Source organism: Eremothecium cymbalariae, chromosome 5, assembly GCF_000235365.1.
Source record: "Eremothecium cymbalariae DBVPG#7215 chromosome 5, complete sequence".
NCBI lineage: Eukaryota > Fungi > Ascomycota > Saccharomycetes > Saccharomycetales > Saccharomycetaceae > Eremothecium > Eremothecium cymbalariae.
In genome coordinates this window covers 413,379-432,074 of record NC_016453.1, presented here as the reverse complement: position 1 = coordinate 432,074, position 18,696 = coordinate 413,379, and the positions used below count along the sequence as shown (strand labels likewise).

The 18,696-nt window shown below is 36.9% G+C and overlaps 4 protein-coding genes and 1 further gene across 4 annotated transcripts; 2 read left to right on the top strand and 3 right to left on the bottom strand.

Moving 5' to 3' along the window:
- Nucleotides 1-24: 24 nt before the first annotated feature.
- On the top strand, nucleotides 25-1,080 carry AIM23 (Aim23p; the record flags this gene model as incomplete). The annotated part of the gene is made up of 1 exon (XM_003646743.1): nucleotides 25-1,080. One exon carries the CDS (start codon nucleotides 25-27, stop codon nucleotides 1,078-1,080), a length of 1,056 nt encoding a protein of 351 aa, XP_003646791.1.
- A 407-nt stretch (nucleotides 1,081-1,487) lies between these two features.
- Nucleotides 1,488-2,729, top strand: HFL1 (Hfl1p; the record flags this gene model as incomplete). Its single annotated transcript, XM_003646742.1, has 1 exon — nucleotides 1,488-2,729. The coding sequence occupies one exon, from the start codon at nucleotides 1,488-1,490 to the stop codon at nucleotides 2,727-2,729; it is 1,242 nt and encodes a 413-aa protein (XP_003646790.1).
- A 295-nt stretch (nucleotides 2,730-3,024) lies between these two features.
- On the bottom strand, nucleotides 3,025-3,936 carry Ecym_5203 (uncharacterized protein; the record flags this gene model as incomplete). Its single annotated transcript, XM_003646741.1, has 1 exon — nucleotides 3,025-3,936. One exon carries the CDS (start codon nucleotides 3,934-3,936, stop codon nucleotides 3,025-3,027), a length of 912 nt encoding a protein of 303 aa, XP_003646789.1.
- A 647-nt stretch (nucleotides 3,937-4,583) lies between these two features.
- LCB3 (sphinganine kinase LCB3) lies at nucleotides 4,584-5,876 on the bottom strand (the record flags this gene model as incomplete). Its single annotated transcript, XM_003646740.1, has 1 exon — nucleotides 4,584-5,876. The coding sequence occupies one exon, from the start codon at nucleotides 5,874-5,876 to the stop codon at nucleotides 4,584-4,586; it is 1,293 nt and encodes a 430-aa protein (XP_003646788.1).
- A 185-nt stretch (nucleotides 5,877-6,061) lies between these two features.
- On the bottom strand, nucleotides 6,062-18,315 carry Ecym_5201 (the record flags this gene model as incomplete).
- Between the last annotated feature and the right edge of the window lie 381 nt (nucleotides 18,316-18,696).

The following is an 18,696-nucleotide window of genomic DNA, read 5'->3' as shown; positions in this document are numbered from 1 at the left end:
GGTATAAGATCAAACTAGGATAAAATGTTCACGCTGAGGTCATGCCAATCATTGATTTTGAGAGGTTCCGCTAATTATGTACGTCATATCACAAATGTACAGACTCTATGGAAAGATATACCGTCTGCAACTATGAATAGCGCGTTATTCAATTATGTACGTGCATTAGACAACGATCCAAAGAATAACAATAGGCAACAGAAGCATAGAAATAGAGATTCAAGAAATAGACCCCCATTAAACGGTGTAAATAGGAAAAAAAATTTGGTAGTTAAATGGTCAACAGGATCTAAGAGAGCTCAAGAAGCTGCAAACAGTACATTGTCTGAGATTCTAAAGATACGTCCAGACGGTAACGTTAAGGCGATTGATACGCAAAGTAATGTGGTTAGTCTCGTTAATATTCGTGAATTAATCAAAGGCATTGATTTAGACAAAGAAGGTTTTATTATATTGAAGGTTGAAGAAGATGACCAAGGTGCTTTAGTACCTCTAGTAAAAATGCTCCCTGCAAAGACAGTGACTAATGCATACGCTGATAAGTTAGCCAAAGATAAGGGGATCGAATTACTAAAACTAGGAGTAAATCGATCGAGAATTGGTCATTCGACCCCCAAAGACGGTAGCAATTCCGATACAAAGTGCGTTAAAGTTTCCTGGCAAATCTCTGACAGAGATTTAGCAAAACAGAAGGCGAATGAAATCATGTCCCAAGTTAAAAAGGGGCTAAAGGTAACAATAATTTTAGATAATAAGGAATCCATGAACATGGATCCAATTATGAAAGAGGAATCTCAAGATACAAGTAAGGCTGCTGCTACTACTCGTCTGTCTGAGGAAGAACGTGAAGAGAGACTGATTATAATTGAACAATTAAAGCAAATACTCTATACGAATCCGGTGAGAATCAAAGTAGAGGGAAGCATTCGTAATAGGATGACTGTAAAAGTGATCCCCAAGGGGTCATCGTTTGATTGCAAGGAAGACAAACGGGCACTCAAGGAACAACGGAAAAGGGAAAAACAAGAAAAGCTAAGGAGAAGAATAGAAAAGAAGCTGTTAAGAAAAGCTGATGGCTGAAAAGTGTTTTCATATTTGCCTCACATCTCCATATTACATCATACATTTAACAATATTGCCCTTTCACTTTCCGCTATTAACTTTTATTAATCAAATTTGGTTTTTATCTCGGAACGCAACAATATTCACAAGAACAACAGCAGCATACATCAAAATTTTTATAGTCTGGAATGCTGTTCTTATCGAAGTATTAACTCTACTCACGACTAGTTTATAGTTAATTGTGGGCACTCTTCAAAGCTGCTATTTTGTTCAACTTCTGTCGTGCCTATATAACGGTGTATATTTTCTTGAGGAGTATAGAAATTGTAAAAAGTTTCCCCTTTCGAAGGGATAAAACCAAAGTCTCTTTAAGCTGCTCAATACATCTAAGAATAAAGAGTCTCAAGACGCAGGAGGGGCGCTAGATGGAATTTGAATATTTATCTCCTTGGGTTGTTAAATCATGTATGATTGCTTCCCTTTGTAGCCTTCTGTTATCCACGCATACCATGTGGTCTCAGTTAATAAATTATCGAGTCCCTCATCAGCAGAGGCTGGTACTGCGTATACAACTTCTAGTCCCTATATTCAGTGTGACTTGTCTTATTGCCATCCTAAAGCCCAAAGCAGCCATGATTTTGCTCGACCCAATAAGAGAAATATATGAAAGTTTTGTGATATACACATTTTTCAGTTTATTGACGTTGTTACTGGGCGGTGAACGAAATATATTGGTCAACATTGCTCCTGTGCAAAACAGGATACAACATCCAATCCCTGTTCTAGGTAGGTGGGTTTTACCAATGGTCGATCTAAGTGATCCAAAAGCATTCTTGTCTATAAAAAGAGGCATATTGCAGTATGTGTGGTTCAAACCAGTGTATTGCTTAGGGATGTCTATCTGTCAATATTTGAATTGGAAACTGGGAGTTAAGGTATTGGTAGTTGCTTATAACATTAGTGCATCCTGGTCCCTTTATGATTTAGCCCTATTTTGGAAGTGTTTGTATGAACATTTGTCCCAATTTAACCCATGGCCCAAATTTCTTTGTGTGAAGTTGATAATCTTTGCATCTTATTGGCAAGGTATGTTAATCGATCTCCTTCACTATTTAGATGTGATGAAGGATTATGATAATGTGAACATGGGATATATATATCAGAATGCATCATTGTGTTTAGAGATGGTTGCATTTGCTTTGGCACATAGATGGGCCTTTCCTTGGATAGAATACAGTGGTGAAGTTTTTCCAATGGGCGCAAGGATGAAGTTCCAGTATGCTTTAAGGGATTGGTTAGGGTGGAAGGACTTGCTTTGGGATTTTAAGACCACTCTTGTAGGCACTGATTACACATATAGAAACTTCGACGCTACAAATACAAATCCCGAGGGGAGGTTAAAGAGGATAAATGATGGTTTACGCTATACGAACTTGGGTACAGAACGTCACTGGATTACAAATAGCCCGCGTAAATACGGATCGATTGGTGATGAGAAATGGGAAGATATAACTGAAGGCCTCAATAGTTATATACCGGTGGATAGTAACTATCCCGTTGTATGGGACGCTCAATCCTATAGATATACTCGGGGTATCAGACAGTTACGACAAGACATGCTTAGAGAACGCAATTGTCATTTGTATGATTCACTGGTTATCCACTAGTCTTGAGGCCCCAATATCTCATAATTAGCGTGAGATGAGCTCAACTTTTCGACAATAGATCGATATTTTTCATTTTAGTAATTATAATTCAAAGTTGGTTAGTTCAGGTAACTATACAATTGAGAAACGTATATACAGTCATACAAATCCGAACGCCGTGCTATGAGAGATCAATGCGATATTATAAGATTGTACGGAGTTACTTAAAAGTAACAATATATAACAATTTAACAACCTAGAGATGATGAATTATTGGTTATAGGAGAATCTTAATAATAGTGCTAGATACTTTCACCTATTCGAACTTAAACAGGAAATGCTTCGCGAATTCATATGTAGTCCACGAAATGGCAGTAGCTGGCATGTTACTAACTACTCTTGGCTTCAAGCCCCTCCAGAATCCTTTCCATCCATATGTCTGATAGATCGCAGATGCAGCCTTCTTAAAAGTATCCGCTCGTCTAAAAATCTGGCTTTGAACAGTATCAGAACCACGAACTTGCAGGACCGTTTTTACACAATCCAAGGGAGTAGTAATAGCAGCACATGTAGCACCTGAAATACCACCACATAGACAATGAATCCAGGGACTGTAACTGTTTGAGGGATTGACAAATTTTATTGAAGATTCATAAATCACAAAATTCAATGCTGCAAAAGGTATATTCATGGCAATGGTAGTTGGGTATGAATAAAAAAATGCAGCATACCCTTCATTTTGATAAATACGTAATGCACATTTCACCATAGAATCATTAGAATGTAATTGTAATCTTTGTTTAATTGTATCAAAGGGATTCATCAACGCATCCGCCGCAATTGTCGCTGCAGTACCACTGAGAGCTGTTTTTAACGGCTGATGAGTTTGCATATCTTCAGCATTAATTAAATTAAACTTACAAACCTCATAAGTCGCAAAGTAAACTGCATGAGCAGGACCCGCACCCAAAATCACGGACTGCACACCCTTCCAAAGCGCCAAAGATCCCTCAGTGGTCGATATTTTGGCTATGTAAGCCAACATATTAGGCGGCGGAGCATTCTTGGCCCCACCCACAATACTATTAGCAGCTTGTATTCTAGTTTTTATCGCATCAATCGGAAACATAATCGAATGCTCCATTATCCCAGCAAATGCCCCAGCGGTCAGCTGATAACCTAAAGGTGCTGATTCGGGTAGGGACTCGTAATCGATTTCTTGTTCCATAACTAATTATCCTTCGATATTTCTAAATTGAGAAAGACGTCTCTGGGGAAAGTCTAATATATACAGGCGTGCAATGATGGTAGCAATACAACCGAATGTCCTTCTTCAGTAAAACCGATAATAAATCGTTCGGTTCGCACTTTAAAACGATTTCCGGAACGTTTATAAGTTGAACAGTTGTCTTTAATGACAAATATTACTGCTAATGCTAAATCCTTTTGTTGGTAAACTATCAGGTAGGGAGTTTATCATGTAAAATCAACTTCACCATTTTATCATACTTCGGATGTCCTGTTCTCATTATGAATTTTTCACACCTGGAAAATGCAAAAATATTGTCCAATCCGAAGGCAGCTTACGATGAACATCAAAGAGTCTTTTCTCTTCTGGTTGTAGAGGGTATGATTGGCGATGCTGAGTCAGAGTCACCTGCTGCAACAACGGTTGGATGGTGCTGCAGCTTAGTAAGTGTACATAGTGTCCTGTATGTAGAAATTAGTAGGTAAGTACGGAAATATAAAGGCATATGGGCCAGGTGACAGAGATGTGGTGAGAGATGTAGAAAATGCAGATGGGCAAGGGATGAGGGAGCTTAGCTTTAGTATAGGGGATGAGAGAGTATTTAATAAGCGATTTTTGAGGGATTTTCACAGGTTCAACAGCTTAAACACACACGGACACATGATTACTACAGTGACTGGTATTCCAAAATAGACGAAGAATCTGCAGAATATCTGGGATTTTGGCTCTGGAGTATATAATTCAACTTCTTCGGTAATTCTGGTACCAGAAGCAGGTTGTGGTTTCTCGTCATGGGCCATTAGAAGGGTTGGTATGGTATATAATAGCCTCTTAGCAATTAGAGACTTCCATAGTAGAACAAGTAAAATACCAACAAGTGTTCGAGCTATGCTTATTCTGAGAGACAAGTTGGATGACAAGTAATCATTGTGTGCTATGTTATAGATTCGAGGAAAGGCCCAGTCACTGAATGCAATACCAGCAATAACGCCGACAAAGGCGACGCTATCTTCGAAGCACGGACAACTATCCACAGGGTTTATATGTTTTAACAATAACGCCAAACCAACGACTGTGGATAGAACCGGGTACCACCAGCCTGCGGATTGAACCAGGCTATCATAATTTAGGTATTCCCTGGTGTAAAATCTGACTGCGAAACAAAAAACACCAATAACTGAGCCAGCAATGATGTCTAAAAGACCGTGCATTCCGCAATAGATGCGACCCAAAGTCAAGGTCCAGTAGTATGCCAAGTTAAAAAGTGCAATTAGTAAAGATAGTCCTAGACCCAATTCTTCGTGACTATTCCACAAATACTGAAATATTAGTAATGTTACTCCTGTGGCATTTGCACAGTGTGAGCTTGGTGCGCCATATTCGTTAGCTGTGTACTTGCTCAATGCAATTCTATTGCATGGAGGCGATTGTGGCCTAGGCAGGCATAGAAGGTCTTTCAGGTAACCACTTAAATAAATAGAGTAGCCTATTATGTAAACCAAGTCCAATGTAACTTTGTTATAACCTAACCATGAGGGAATGGGTAATGCCACCACGTAGAACATATGTGAACCAAGTAACGCCGTATATGCAAAGTAAAGATCTCTAAAGGGCGTCGCATATTTCTGCTGCCATCCATGGATGGTCTCGGATTGATTAACAGTGTACTGAAGTAAGAATTGACGACATTTAAATCTCAGAGGGGACATATGTTTTTTGAAATGTGCTGGAGGGTGATTTCCTGGACTTACGAAAGGGTGTTTCACATCGTAATCTGCAGAACTGTGTTCATCATTCGAAGAAGGATATTTCTCCGAAGTCACCTGCATCAGGAAGAAGACTTTGGATGGTATGATTGATAGAAATCTTAGCGATAATACTCTGTATAGTGTATTTATTAGAGATATATTCATTGACATCACTATAGGAACTCCTCAAAAAAATTTCTTTTTAAGTGGCGGCGAACTAGATCTGGATTCACCATATATAATCGATCCATAAGAATACTTTTTATATGCTGCTGTTATATTGGAGTCTTATTGATTCTGCAACTAAATGTGTAGATGGTACATAAATACATTTACTGATTGACGTATCAATAAAATTAATGGTATGAGTTATTTGCTTCAATAACCCTTGATGACACCATTCTGGCTTCATGAGTATAGAAATCTTGCAATGCAGATGCATCCGGTAGTTCTAGCCATTCATGCGTACGTTCTGAGCCGACAGATAATGATTTAAACCAAGTGTCGTATTCGACGTAACTTGTGCGATCTGCAGGAATGCGAAGATTTTTGACGATCTCATAATTGTTGAGGTAGGCTGCACTGGTAAACATACGGACAGCAAATTGCTTGTACCATTTTAAGTCGTTTTCGTCGTCGACCTTTCCGCCGTATATTATAGTTCCAATAGTGTCACTTACAAGTAGCCATGGGATTAAATCAGGATCTACATGTTCCTTTCCGTTGCTTGCCCGATCAAAAATTCTATCCAAAAATCGACTACCAGCTCTGAAGTCACCATCATGGAAATCATATTTCTTAGAAAAACCTATTGGCGATAGACGGCAACGAGCCATTATAATTGAATGGAACCAAACTAGTAAAAATTTACAATGTAACTTTTCTACAGGCTTTACATTCTTCAATTGTTTGGATTGTGTTCTCCATAAATCTTTGACTGTATTCAATACACCTGGTTCACCTTCGTAACAGATTTTATAGCTTTTGTTCAGTAAGGGAAGAACCAATGAATTGTTCTGGATTCCACATGTCATGAAGACTTTGAAATCTGGCCTGGCCTTAAGAGTCTCTAATTTCTTAGGTAATACTGTATTGGCCCATTCTGGAGACATTTGTAAGTTTTGCAATAATAACCATTTGTTGCCATCCATGGAATGTTGACTTAACTCTTGTTCAGCGATTGAAATACTTTCAGTTGAACCTAAGGCGACAGAATTCAAAGTTTTGCCTAGCTGATCAGCAAGTTGTTGGATTTTAAACGTACCATCAACACCACGTTCACAAGCTACTATAACATTTTGATATCTGTCAATTACATCGTGCCAGTTTGAATCCGGGAAAAATAATAACAAAGTATTTAAGCTTTCCAAATAGTTACCGCAATTTACTAAATCCACAATGTTACTCAATTTTGGATCTTGTGAATTTATTATGAGTTCTCCCAACTTGTTTATATTCGATATCGTTTCAAGTACCTTCCAGAACTGTTCACAGAATGACTCACTCTCTCTGGAACGCTGATACGATGAATACAATAGAATTCCAAAAGCCATCCGATCACGTTCTTTAAATAAATGAGAAAACCACATATAAACATTTTCGTATAATGTCAATAGTAGATGTTCAGAACGACTCGTACCAACACGAGTGGTTGTTTCAAATATACTGCTGAAACATTCCATAAATTGGTCAATTGGAATTTGGTAAAACCAATGCCAATTTGTAATATATTCCAATAGGCTGAAGATAAACACCGATTGTTCGCCAAGTGAATAGTACTCATTAACCATATCCTCCACCTTAACGATAACATTATTAGTCTCTTTGATTTTCTCCTCAATTTGAGAAGATTCTATCTTCAACTGTTCTAACGTTGATATTAATAAATCATTGTCTAATATATTACCATCGCTCTCATTGAGGGACTCTAACAATCTATCTTCTAACGAGCGTAAACGTAATTTGTACTCTCCATTTAATTTTAATAAATCAGATCTCTTCTTTTGTAACTCTGGATTTTCCTTTTCCAAAGTTATCTGTAAGGTCTGTGCTTCAATACTACCTTTATTAACGGTAAAATTAACCACTGACATTCTGGTTTTCACAAATGAAGGAATAGTGCTATTTGGATCTTTGGAATGGATAATCAAATGAAATTCCGGAGAAACATCAACTTCATGGACACCAATTTGGACCGTGAGTCTCCCCCCTGTCCTTTTGAACTCCTTAGCAATTAATTGAGCAATTATAGGATCGAAAAATTCACCATCCTGTATTAGTATGCAGCCTCCAAATCTCAACGAGTTTTCTAGCTGTTTAACAAATCCAACATCTAGGAAACTGGTCATTAATAGTTTTCTGCCATAATATTTTGAAAATGTATCAACCACAGCTGAGCTTGGATCGATGATATATGGATAGTGGTAACTATTCATTGCAATGTGGAAATTACCTACGAACAGCTCATTGTCTGGAAGACCACATGATATCCACTTTACTTTGGTTAGTGGGTCGACCATATCATTAATGAATGAATAATTTGGATCATAATCAATGGAGAACTTAGACAATGTGTTACACCACATGTTTAATAACTTCATCCTAAATGACTGATCATGTGGTCCGCAATATGACTCGTATAAGGAAGATAGGATACAATTTCCAATTAAGTTTTTATTCCAATCTTTGAACTGTTCTGTATTCTTAATCCATCTTTCCTTTTCACCTGTTAGACTATCCATTAATTTGATTGACCTTTCAACTTTATTTTGAACCGATTCCATTTCCGTTTTGGTTAGTTCAACATCTCTAATGAGATTACTATATGATATTTTTGATGTTTCAATGCTAATCTGCAATTCTTTAATCATTTCACCAGCCGCCAGTAACCTTGCTCTATTCTGTAACATTTCATTTTCAACCTTTACCATCTCTTCTTTTAATGGAGTAACTTTTAGTAACATTTCAGAGTAACTAATTTGCGCCACAATCCATTGATACAATGGACCGCATGCCAAGGAAGCCCGGTTGACTGATTCAAAGTTAAATTTTGGTCGTGATAAGTATTCAGTTTCAATTTGATGTTTAACATTTGGTGTCATCATAGTCTCTGTCTTATAGTAAACGATATCTGTGACAAAGTCGTCTTTTCTTACAGCCAATTGAATATCTTTCCAGCTTTCAACAGAATAACCTAATATAACACATACGGCTTCTAAAATAGTCTTAACCTGGTCAGGAGGGTTTACCATAGAACGCAATTCTATGAATTGCTGTTTCTTAATATTTTTAACACCCTTTTGAGCTTCGATAATTGCAGGTTCAGCTTTAGCCAAATCTGCCATGATGATCTTCCTTCTTTCGGAAATTTCCTTTTCCTGAGTTGCCAAAATCTTTTGAATTTCAATCGAAGCCTCTTGCTTTCTTTCAGCTTCATTTTGGTCAACCAACATTTTATCTAAGGTATCTCTAGCTTTTTTTTCTTTCTCCTTGAGTTCGACCTGTTTTTGAGATAAGCTTTGGTTTAATTGTTTAACTTTAATGACAGTATCCTTTAGTTTATCCAAACCCACCAACGTGAATCTTTGGTTTTCCTCCATTTCCTTCAGTTTATACATATATAACTTCTGGAAACGTTTCAAAGAGGTTAAAAATGGACTTGGAGATCCTTGAGTATTTCCAATAACTTTATAGTAGTTCATATGGAACAATACTAATAAATTTGCGACGACATCCCTAACGGTGACTAAAGCGTTTTCCGAAATAACTAAATTAGCAGCAAGCGTCTCAGGCAGTATATAATCTGCTCTATCCAATGGCATATTCTGTATCACTTCGTTTGCAACATGTAAGCAAGATTTGCTAGACCAAGTACCAATCCAATTGATGACACATCTATTGAATAATGCTGGCGATGTAATCAATTGAGTTGACTCCTGATTATCGGGGTCATTAATATTGAATATAACATGTAGATTCCTTGAAATTTCAGTTGTAAACCAGTCATACATCTCTTGTTCAGTATCTAATAAAAGACCCAGTTGCGAGATTCTTTGGCTAATCTTTGTAAATAATGCTTCGTATTCTTCCGCCTCAAATAGACCAGGTACATCTGAATTTGCCAACAATGTATTCATCCTTTCTAAGAACGAAGTTTCTAGAATGTTAGACTCATCAATTATTAAACATATTTTTTCATTTCCAGTACCACATTTTAACAACATCTGTTTCAAAAAGTCGTCAAAGTTTTCGATAGTGAAATGACGGTGAATTGTTGGTCGAACAACTTTTACACCATTCATCCATGCTACAAACCTTGTGATAGTAGTCTTGCCACTGTAATTAGGGCCGACCAAAATACCATGTCCCTGAACTTGCTTTAGTATTCTATCAATTCGCAAAATGTTGTCAATCATATCATCATATATAGTCAATTCAGTATCCAACTCTTCTTCGGCAAAAGTTTTTAGCCGTTCTTTAATAAAAGAATACATTTCATTTTTAATGACTTTTGAATAATTTAATGATAACCAATTTGAGAAAAGCAATTCGGATGATTCCAAAGACCCTATAGATTGGTTAGGGAAATGAATAGATATTGCATTGTGCAATATACTCTGAAATACTTTCTTTTCTGCATCTTCCACTAATCTATCAGAGAATAATCTTAGAGATTCGTGGGCCCATAATTCAAGCATATAGCCCAAATCTAATTGCATACTATCAGATATGGTGAAATGTATGCCTCTGATCCAACGGGTTAATTCTCTTGGTGAATAAATGTAATGATTATGCGAGTCGACAGAATAAGTACGTTTACAATCATAGTAAACCTGAAGAGAAGCATTAGTAAAAGCAGTAGCAAATCCTTTTAATTGCGGTGCCAATTTAAATATTGCAGTGTAAAAGGTTTCGTAAATTTGTTCCATTGAGCTTCGTCCTGGATAATCAACCATAATGATAAATGCATGTCTTGTAAATCTAGATGTGAGTGAAACCCTGCCAGCATGACTAGGTGGATTACATGCTCCAACAATTTGAATCCTCTCAGTGAAGACCCACTTATTTTCATTGACGTTCCAAAATCCTCCCTTCTCAATCAGTTGCCGGAGAAATAGAATAACTGGCTGTGATTCATAGTCATCTAGCATTGGAAGATTTATCTCATCACAGAATACCACCAATTGCTTGCCATGAGCTTTGGGTTGCATTATGATACCCCTAGACGTTGGAGAACATATAGTATGTTGCTCTAAAGTTTTTAACAATAAAGCAACTGAAGTATCTTTTGAAAAATTAATACCAATAATATCAAATTTATCGGACCTCTTCAGAGTATTGTACAAAGTCATAGTTTTTCCAGAACCAGGTGGCCCACATAGAATCACTGGCCTGTCAGCGTTTAATAAATCGAAGAGAAGAGACTCATGTCTTACAGTATCAACAGTTGGGATAATCATATCTGGCAATAAGACTTCATGAGCTTCAAGCGAAGTTTTCGGAACTTGAGCTGCGATGGGGATCCATTCTTGGGTTTCCACTGAAACTTCAAAATCAATTAAATTTCTAGGCCCTGTTGGGGTATCCGTTATGCCAAGCAAATCACATATAGACTCTGAAAATTGTTCTCTTGTAGATAAATCACTATCACCTACGAAACACCATATTAGCACAAGTGCTAATCTTTTTGAAATATACCGAACACAAGCAACTTGGTTCAGGCTGGATAATAGCTTCTTGTTCTTCCTAATATCTGAAGATAGCAACATAACAGTAGTTTCGATAAATCTGGAAATATCCAAACCCATTACATGTTTTGCATTACGAGCTGCAGCAATAACATTCTGCAAAGTAGACTCCTGAATGCATTGCGCAAAAATATCTTGAATTGTAGAAATAATGTTATCGTGAACATCCGAGTCCTGTTGCAAATTCGCAACCTCTGTTGACAAACAAGAAATTAGAATATCCTGAGGAGTTAATGTATCATCAGCAAACCAAATCATACCACATCTACTAACAGTAGCAGCAGTAGCATGTTTCAAATCTTGGACTTCAAATAGTATATGTAAATTAGAGGGCATTTTTAATCGTTCACCGTTAGGAAGGGTTAAAACTTTGTTATCATCAAGAACACTATTTAGAGTTTCAGTGTAGTTTGGATCCAAATCGCTGTCAAAGACTACCCAGATATTAGAATTTTTGTAGGTACCCATAGTATCTAATAATGCCTTCCGCAATAACGTTGTAAAAATACCATCTTTCCAATCAAATGTAATGGGGTCTAATTTTCCATACAATTCTTCTTTTTTGAGTGTTTTAGTATCGATAATATACACGATATTTTCTTTGTGTCCAATTCTTTTCATTGCATTAATAACAGATTTCCAGACACAAGTTTTCCCTGTACCGGCAGCTCCAGCTAATATAATAGCTTGCTGATTGTTTTGTATGTCATAGAATTGGTTGCACTTTTTAATGAATGTATCAGAAGCAACTAGCTGATTAGATTCGCAATACGATGCCAAATGAGATAATAACTTCTGATTAACTGGTCTCAGCGTTATATCAGGAAACAAAGTACTAATGGCATCATCAAATATTGCTTCTTCTGCAGGTATCAATTTGGGAACAACCATTTCGTTCAAGCTTCGCAACAAAACTTGACTAGAGTTCATCTCATAATCCCTAGATCTAAGGATTTTCAGACAATTCCTTAATACACTTTTCAAAGCTCTCAAGCCAAAATCATAGTGCTTCTGTGGGGATGCCTTTTCATCCAAGATCTTGAATAGAGTCACGACTTTTTCTGCCAGCAAATTCGGATTTTCCAGTCCTAAAATGGTTAAAATAACTTCTGTAATGATAGAAGTATTTGGCTCCATCATAGAAAATTCACGGAACATCTTCTTTAAGTTTTCCGGTAATTCAGATCTTCCAGCGTAACCTGGGTTCATTGTAATAAAAATACCAGTATTGCTATTTAAGGGGCCTTTCTTGTCAAGAACTTCAATTTCTGTTCTACCTGCTACTAAAGCGGATTGAATAGCTTCAACTTGAGTTGAGACCGCACTTAGAATCTTTTCCTCCAATCTGTTGAATTCATCAAAGCATCCCCACGCTCCAACTTGTGTAATACCAAACAGTAATCTGCTCATTGCCTGAAAATCGAAGGAATCATCACAGTTAAATACCAATACCATTCTACCAAAGTTCTGACCAAGCGCTTTAATGGTCTCCGTTTTACCAGTTCCCGCTGGGCCAAATGGACAACCACCCATATGCTCACTTAGTGCTAGAACCATAGCACTGAAACAATGGTCCAATAGTGGAGTATATATCAATCTTTCAGGGACTCCAATATACTCAAATCCATAAGGAAATGAAACACCACATTGACAAATAGTAATGCTATATAATGGGTCATTAGCATTTTCATCCCAATAAAACCTCTGAGATTTGTTCCAATGAAAACTAAATTCGTTTTCTGTACTTAGTCTTAGCGTATCTGTTATGGATTTCAAATGCATCAACTCTACAATTAATGACTCAATTTTCCGCTTTTCGGATGTAGAAGATTGAGAAGCTAGCAAGCCAGAGAACAATAACAGTTTCTGTTCAATATCTGAGTAAATCGAATTAAAGTTTTCAGTAGTCATCTGCTGTTCAATCCCATTAGTCCACATGCATTGGAAAGTCAATAGTAGAACCTGAAATGGATACTTGCGAAGTAGCTCTTCTAGCGGTATCCCTTCTTTATAATTTTCAATACATTGTTTTACAAGCGAAGATATCGTCAACTTGATTTCCATATCAACTTCATTCATCCACTGATCTAACTTAGAATTAACAGTGACTCTCACTGGTTTAGAAAATAATAACTCTTCTCCTTCCAGGGAATATACACCTTTGATTACCGGTCCATTAAAGATTAAATTCGAAACACTTGAAAATAGTTTAGATAAATGCCTTGAAAGCTCATGGAAGTTTTCACCAGCACCAATAATTTGTAAAAGATCTTCATTGCCTACAAAATAAAATCTTGGGAATAACTTTCTTTGAGTTTCTAGGAAATCGTTTAAAGATTTACGAATTTTAGTCAACGAATCCGCCATACGTTTCAAAGTTGGTAGCGTACTATGAACATGGAGTATATCAATCGCAATTTCAGAGCCATATAACTTCGATAAAAGTGAGCTATACTCTGTAGTCAAGGATGCAAATTTCGAAGCCTCAATAGGTAGTAGATTTTTCATCTCAGGTTTCTTAGCTAATATTCCGAAGAGATACATCCACTGTCTCTGAACCTCTACCCAACTAAGAATAATATCATAAAAGGTTGATAACTTCGCCTCCCATTCAAGAGCTTCTTGTTCAAAAACTTTAAAATATGGCGAGTTTTTCATGGAGGAAATCATATTGAGATCATCATTACAATTACTGAATATGAGGTCCCACTCTTTCACTAGAACCAATCCACTGGAATGAATAAACTGCTCAAATTTTATTGCCTGCCATCTTGATTTCATTTGGACCAGCGAGGATTCAAGGACATGTTCATTTCTAGCCTTAATGATCAACTTTTTCACAGTAACTTCGTTTAGTAGCAAATTAAGCTTCAGTACATCATCTAATGTAAAAGTTTGATCATCAATATTACCAGAAACTAGGTAGGATACGCCAAGCTGTTTAAATAAAATAGACCAATGTCTGGATTTAATTGATGGTTCTTTTAAAGCTTTTAATAGTGGAAGTGACTTCAGGGTAACTTCAATTGAACTTGCAATATTTTGAAATACCTTATACTGTAAGACTTTGGAAGGCATGTCTTGTGACTGCTTTATTAGACATTCAAGTTTCTGCTTAATAGATTGAGAATCAAAGTCCAACCATTGTATAGCCAACACTGCATTGAACGAATTCCACAATCCCTCGACAGATGACCATACGGATTTATAATCATTGACTTCATCTATTACAGAAGACAAAATGTTCTGTAACTTTATTGGAATCAGCAAAACCTTAGCAGCTCTATTAATAAGTTCACGTTCAGAATTCAATTTCGAAATCGAATCTTCAAAAGTAGTCAAAATTGATAGTGCTTCACTAGGTTGAATTCCAATCGATAGTGGCTTCTTTTTAAACCAACTATCTGAAAGTGACGTGGCCACCTCCTGAACCTTGATAAGCTCAGCTTCTAATTTTTTGGAGATTGCGTCCCTGTTTTTGTTAATCAGTTCCTCCTTTCTGAGGCAAATTTCCCTAAGAGAGACAAGATCACTTTCAATTTGTTCAGCATAAATAAAATTCGAAGGGATTTTAAAACGCAACCGTTGTAGCAACTTCTGAGTGTTCTGCAGTAATGAATACTTTTCAAACATCACATCTAGACTACTCTTAATATCGTCAACATATGTGATCAACTCGGTTGTTTTAGATAATGATCCGAGGTTTATGATACTTGTTTCTAGTATTCTCCTTGAATGAATTAATTGATTGTCAAACTCGGAAGCATGTTCAATATATATTTCAAGTAATCGCTCACACAACACTCTTTGCCAGTTGTCATATTTCGCAGATACACGCACATACACTTGTTCATTGTTTATCATTGTGTTTTTGCCAACCGTAACTTCTGAGTCTAGGGCATCAATTGATTTCCTAGCATCCAAGAAATCAACCAAAAATTGATATGCAGCAGTAAGATCCGACTCTATTTTATCTAGCAATGTTAATTCATCCAAACACCATAGCAGTTCTAGTTTTTTCCACTTTTCAAAATGATCTCTAATATCTTTACAAGCACCTTCAATTCTTGAAAAAGCTATGGTTAGCGAGTCGCATAAATCAGTTCTTATTTCACTGAAATTTTCAGGTCCACCCTCAGAGACACCAAACTTTTTATCATTGATTTTTAGGAGATTTGCTGCGACTGATAAGGTACTTTGAAAGTCTTCCATCCAAGACATTTTTGTCTCTTCAATGCTAGGTGTTATAGTTACTTTCTTCCCTTGTTGAACAATGTAATGTTTCCTGGGTAATAATTCTGATTCTTCTAATATCTGGGAAACGGTCTTAACCAGATAGGTGTGAATATGATCATTCAAGTATAAAACAAATCCAGAAATATTATGGAAGCCTTGAAGTGTTACCTGATCTACAAGTGATTGGATTTTCGCAATTAGAATACCCAAATTGTGGAGGTCTAATTTTCCAGGAACTTTTAATTGTTGTAAATAAGAAAACAGTCCTTTTTCTATACCATGCAACTGTTGAAATTTAGACAAAAGTTCAGTTATTGCAGATTCTAAACTTAAAAAAGATGGTTCATCTCTTCTCAGTTCAAGTGACTGATCATTATTTACTTCCTCCTCAAATAAGGGTACAGAGTCCCAAGTATCGGAAATCATGGCCGAAATTAATTGCCAGATATGTTCAGTTTCATGCTTTAACAACAGCCATGTATAAGGCCTATCTTGAAAACTTTCAACAGCAGCCACAAATGTTTGCAGTAGCTCGGATATCATCACTGCGTGAGGGTATAAACTTCTAACTCTCCTTGAATTCTTAATAATAGTACTTGGAACATTATATCCTAGCCACATTAAATTTCTCACCTCTTTGAAGAGGGAACCAATTATCGAATCAAAATTTACATGAAGTTCATAGTCGCCATTTGTAAATAATATTTTGAATATGGGCTCATCAAGAAGAAAATTTTGAGACGACACGCTAACAATCCATGATTCAAACAGTTTGTCTGTGTTTAATACCTTCATAATGGCCGAACATTCCGTGTATATTTGTGAACCTTCAGAGGTACTTACCCAATCCTCACCAAGAATCAGGCCAAGACGAGATGTTAGATTTTGGAGCTTCTTTGTTAACTGCTTAGACCATACAATGGATGCCGAAACTGGGGGGATGTCATGCAAACGGGAGATCTCTTTATTGGCTTTCTGTAAAGAAAGTTGTTGATGTATCTGTTCGAGATCTTCTTTTACATTATTTAGTAATTCATGTTGGTATTCTCTTACTGCGCCCTGGATTCTAGGGCGTTTCATGAGAGGTCTGTACTTTTCGAACACAGAAAACATAGTGTCTGAGGACTTACAATCATCTAGCTTGTTCTTCAACATATCGACTAGTTTGTTTTCTAAAAGGCTTACGCGTTGGTTGTAAACAGCTTCTGCGTTTACCCATTTGCTAGCATTACCGTGCAGAGGATCTTGGTTGTGAATTGGCTCATAAATGCTTTGAATATCTTCTGACAAAGCATCATATCCAATTCCCTTTAGGACGTGTATCAAGACCTCATGCTTTTTTCTAAATGCTGCTACAGTGTTCAATATCTCTTTGAGTTTATCTGTTTGGGTATCTACTTTCATAAAGATAAACTTCTCAGAGCGCTTGCGCATCAACTCTCGTATTAACGAAGTGAACTCCTTTAGTAATGTATCCCACTGATTTATTATTTTAGTGCATTGATTGTAATCATCCTGAAACGACAAATATTCTGAGGTTACTAGGTTTGGTAGCATTTCACGTAGTCTGCGATCGAGCTCCGCTGAAATCTTCTCAACAAAAGTTACCGCCCGTTGTAGCGGATATGTAGATATTTTTAACTTCTTTAAAGCAGTAGATATCGCTTCTATAGCTTCTCCCAGCTTCGAAAAAGACGTCGCAGACTCTAAGTCTGCTAAAGGGAAATCATTCATTATCTGGTTGTAACTCTGCGTTTCCAGGATGCGATCTCTTAAACGAGTATCAGATAGGAAAGTCACAGTAGCATGGAATCTCTTAGCAGCAGTCAAGATTGATAAAGTGATCTCAACCTCTGGAATCGAAATTTGTTTTCCAATGCAAGTAATGACTGCTCTAAGTTAATCCAAAATCTAATCTCATCGGCCGCAGATCCATCTTCAATATTCCTAGTCAATTTGGTTAAAATTTGCGCTGATTTAATCCATCCATTGGCAATTTTTTGCAAACTGTTAAGGAACTGAGAATCCGAGAACTGCTCATCTGAGATAAACGTACTGTAATTCCTTGGGCTTGCACCTTCTAGGATAATCTTCTTTATTAACGGATGGGCTGTAGCACTAATATCAGGAACCTCGATAAACTGCTGTAAGCTTTGTAATGACAATGATAGATCCTTAATCTTCCTACGAGCAGAATTAATAGATTCTTGTTTAGCCTCTAAGCTGGAATTAGTACTCACAAGCGCATCAAACATTGTAACAACCCCATAATTAATAAAAGACTTGAAACCATCAAACTGAGCTTGAGCAGGCAGATTAATCGCTTGAATTTGACTCTCAGCTGTCAGAGATGGTTCAATAAACGGCTGGTTTTTGATCAATAGTAACCGCCCATGAGACTTGGTAACTGCCTCTACATCCTTCTGTTCAAAATCTTCACTAATATTGATCTCCCCATCATCATTCTTCACCAAGAATAGTGTTCGCAAGTTCCCATCATTCAACCATTCTTCAAATTTTGCACTATAGGTAGCCTGAAACGCCTCCAGTTTCAAATCCACTTTTAAAAACAGCTTAACCACATCATAAATGTAGTCTACCACACCCTGGCTTATGCTGCCCGTCATGTCTAATCTTGCTTGCCAAATCCCTCAAATACACTTGATGAACTAATACTTTATACCTCACTCTGCCATTAAAGCGAATTACGTTCTTCAATTGCCAGATACTATTAAAGATCCAGAAGTTCGTGTGCGTTTCCAGTTTCGACGCTCCTCGCTCAACATGTAAACAAATAATGAAATGTTGCACGAATCCGGTTAAACACGAATAAAGACAATTAACAACAACTGAAACATTCTGAAACATTGTAACCTCAAGAGTAAATCAGGCAACTATTGCATATTGTTGCACTAAGGTAGAATTCCATAAGAAGGATCTTCTAGAGAAGTCATTGTTTGATCATTTGGAGTTAAAGTGAGAGATATTTCCTTACAGAATTCACTGCG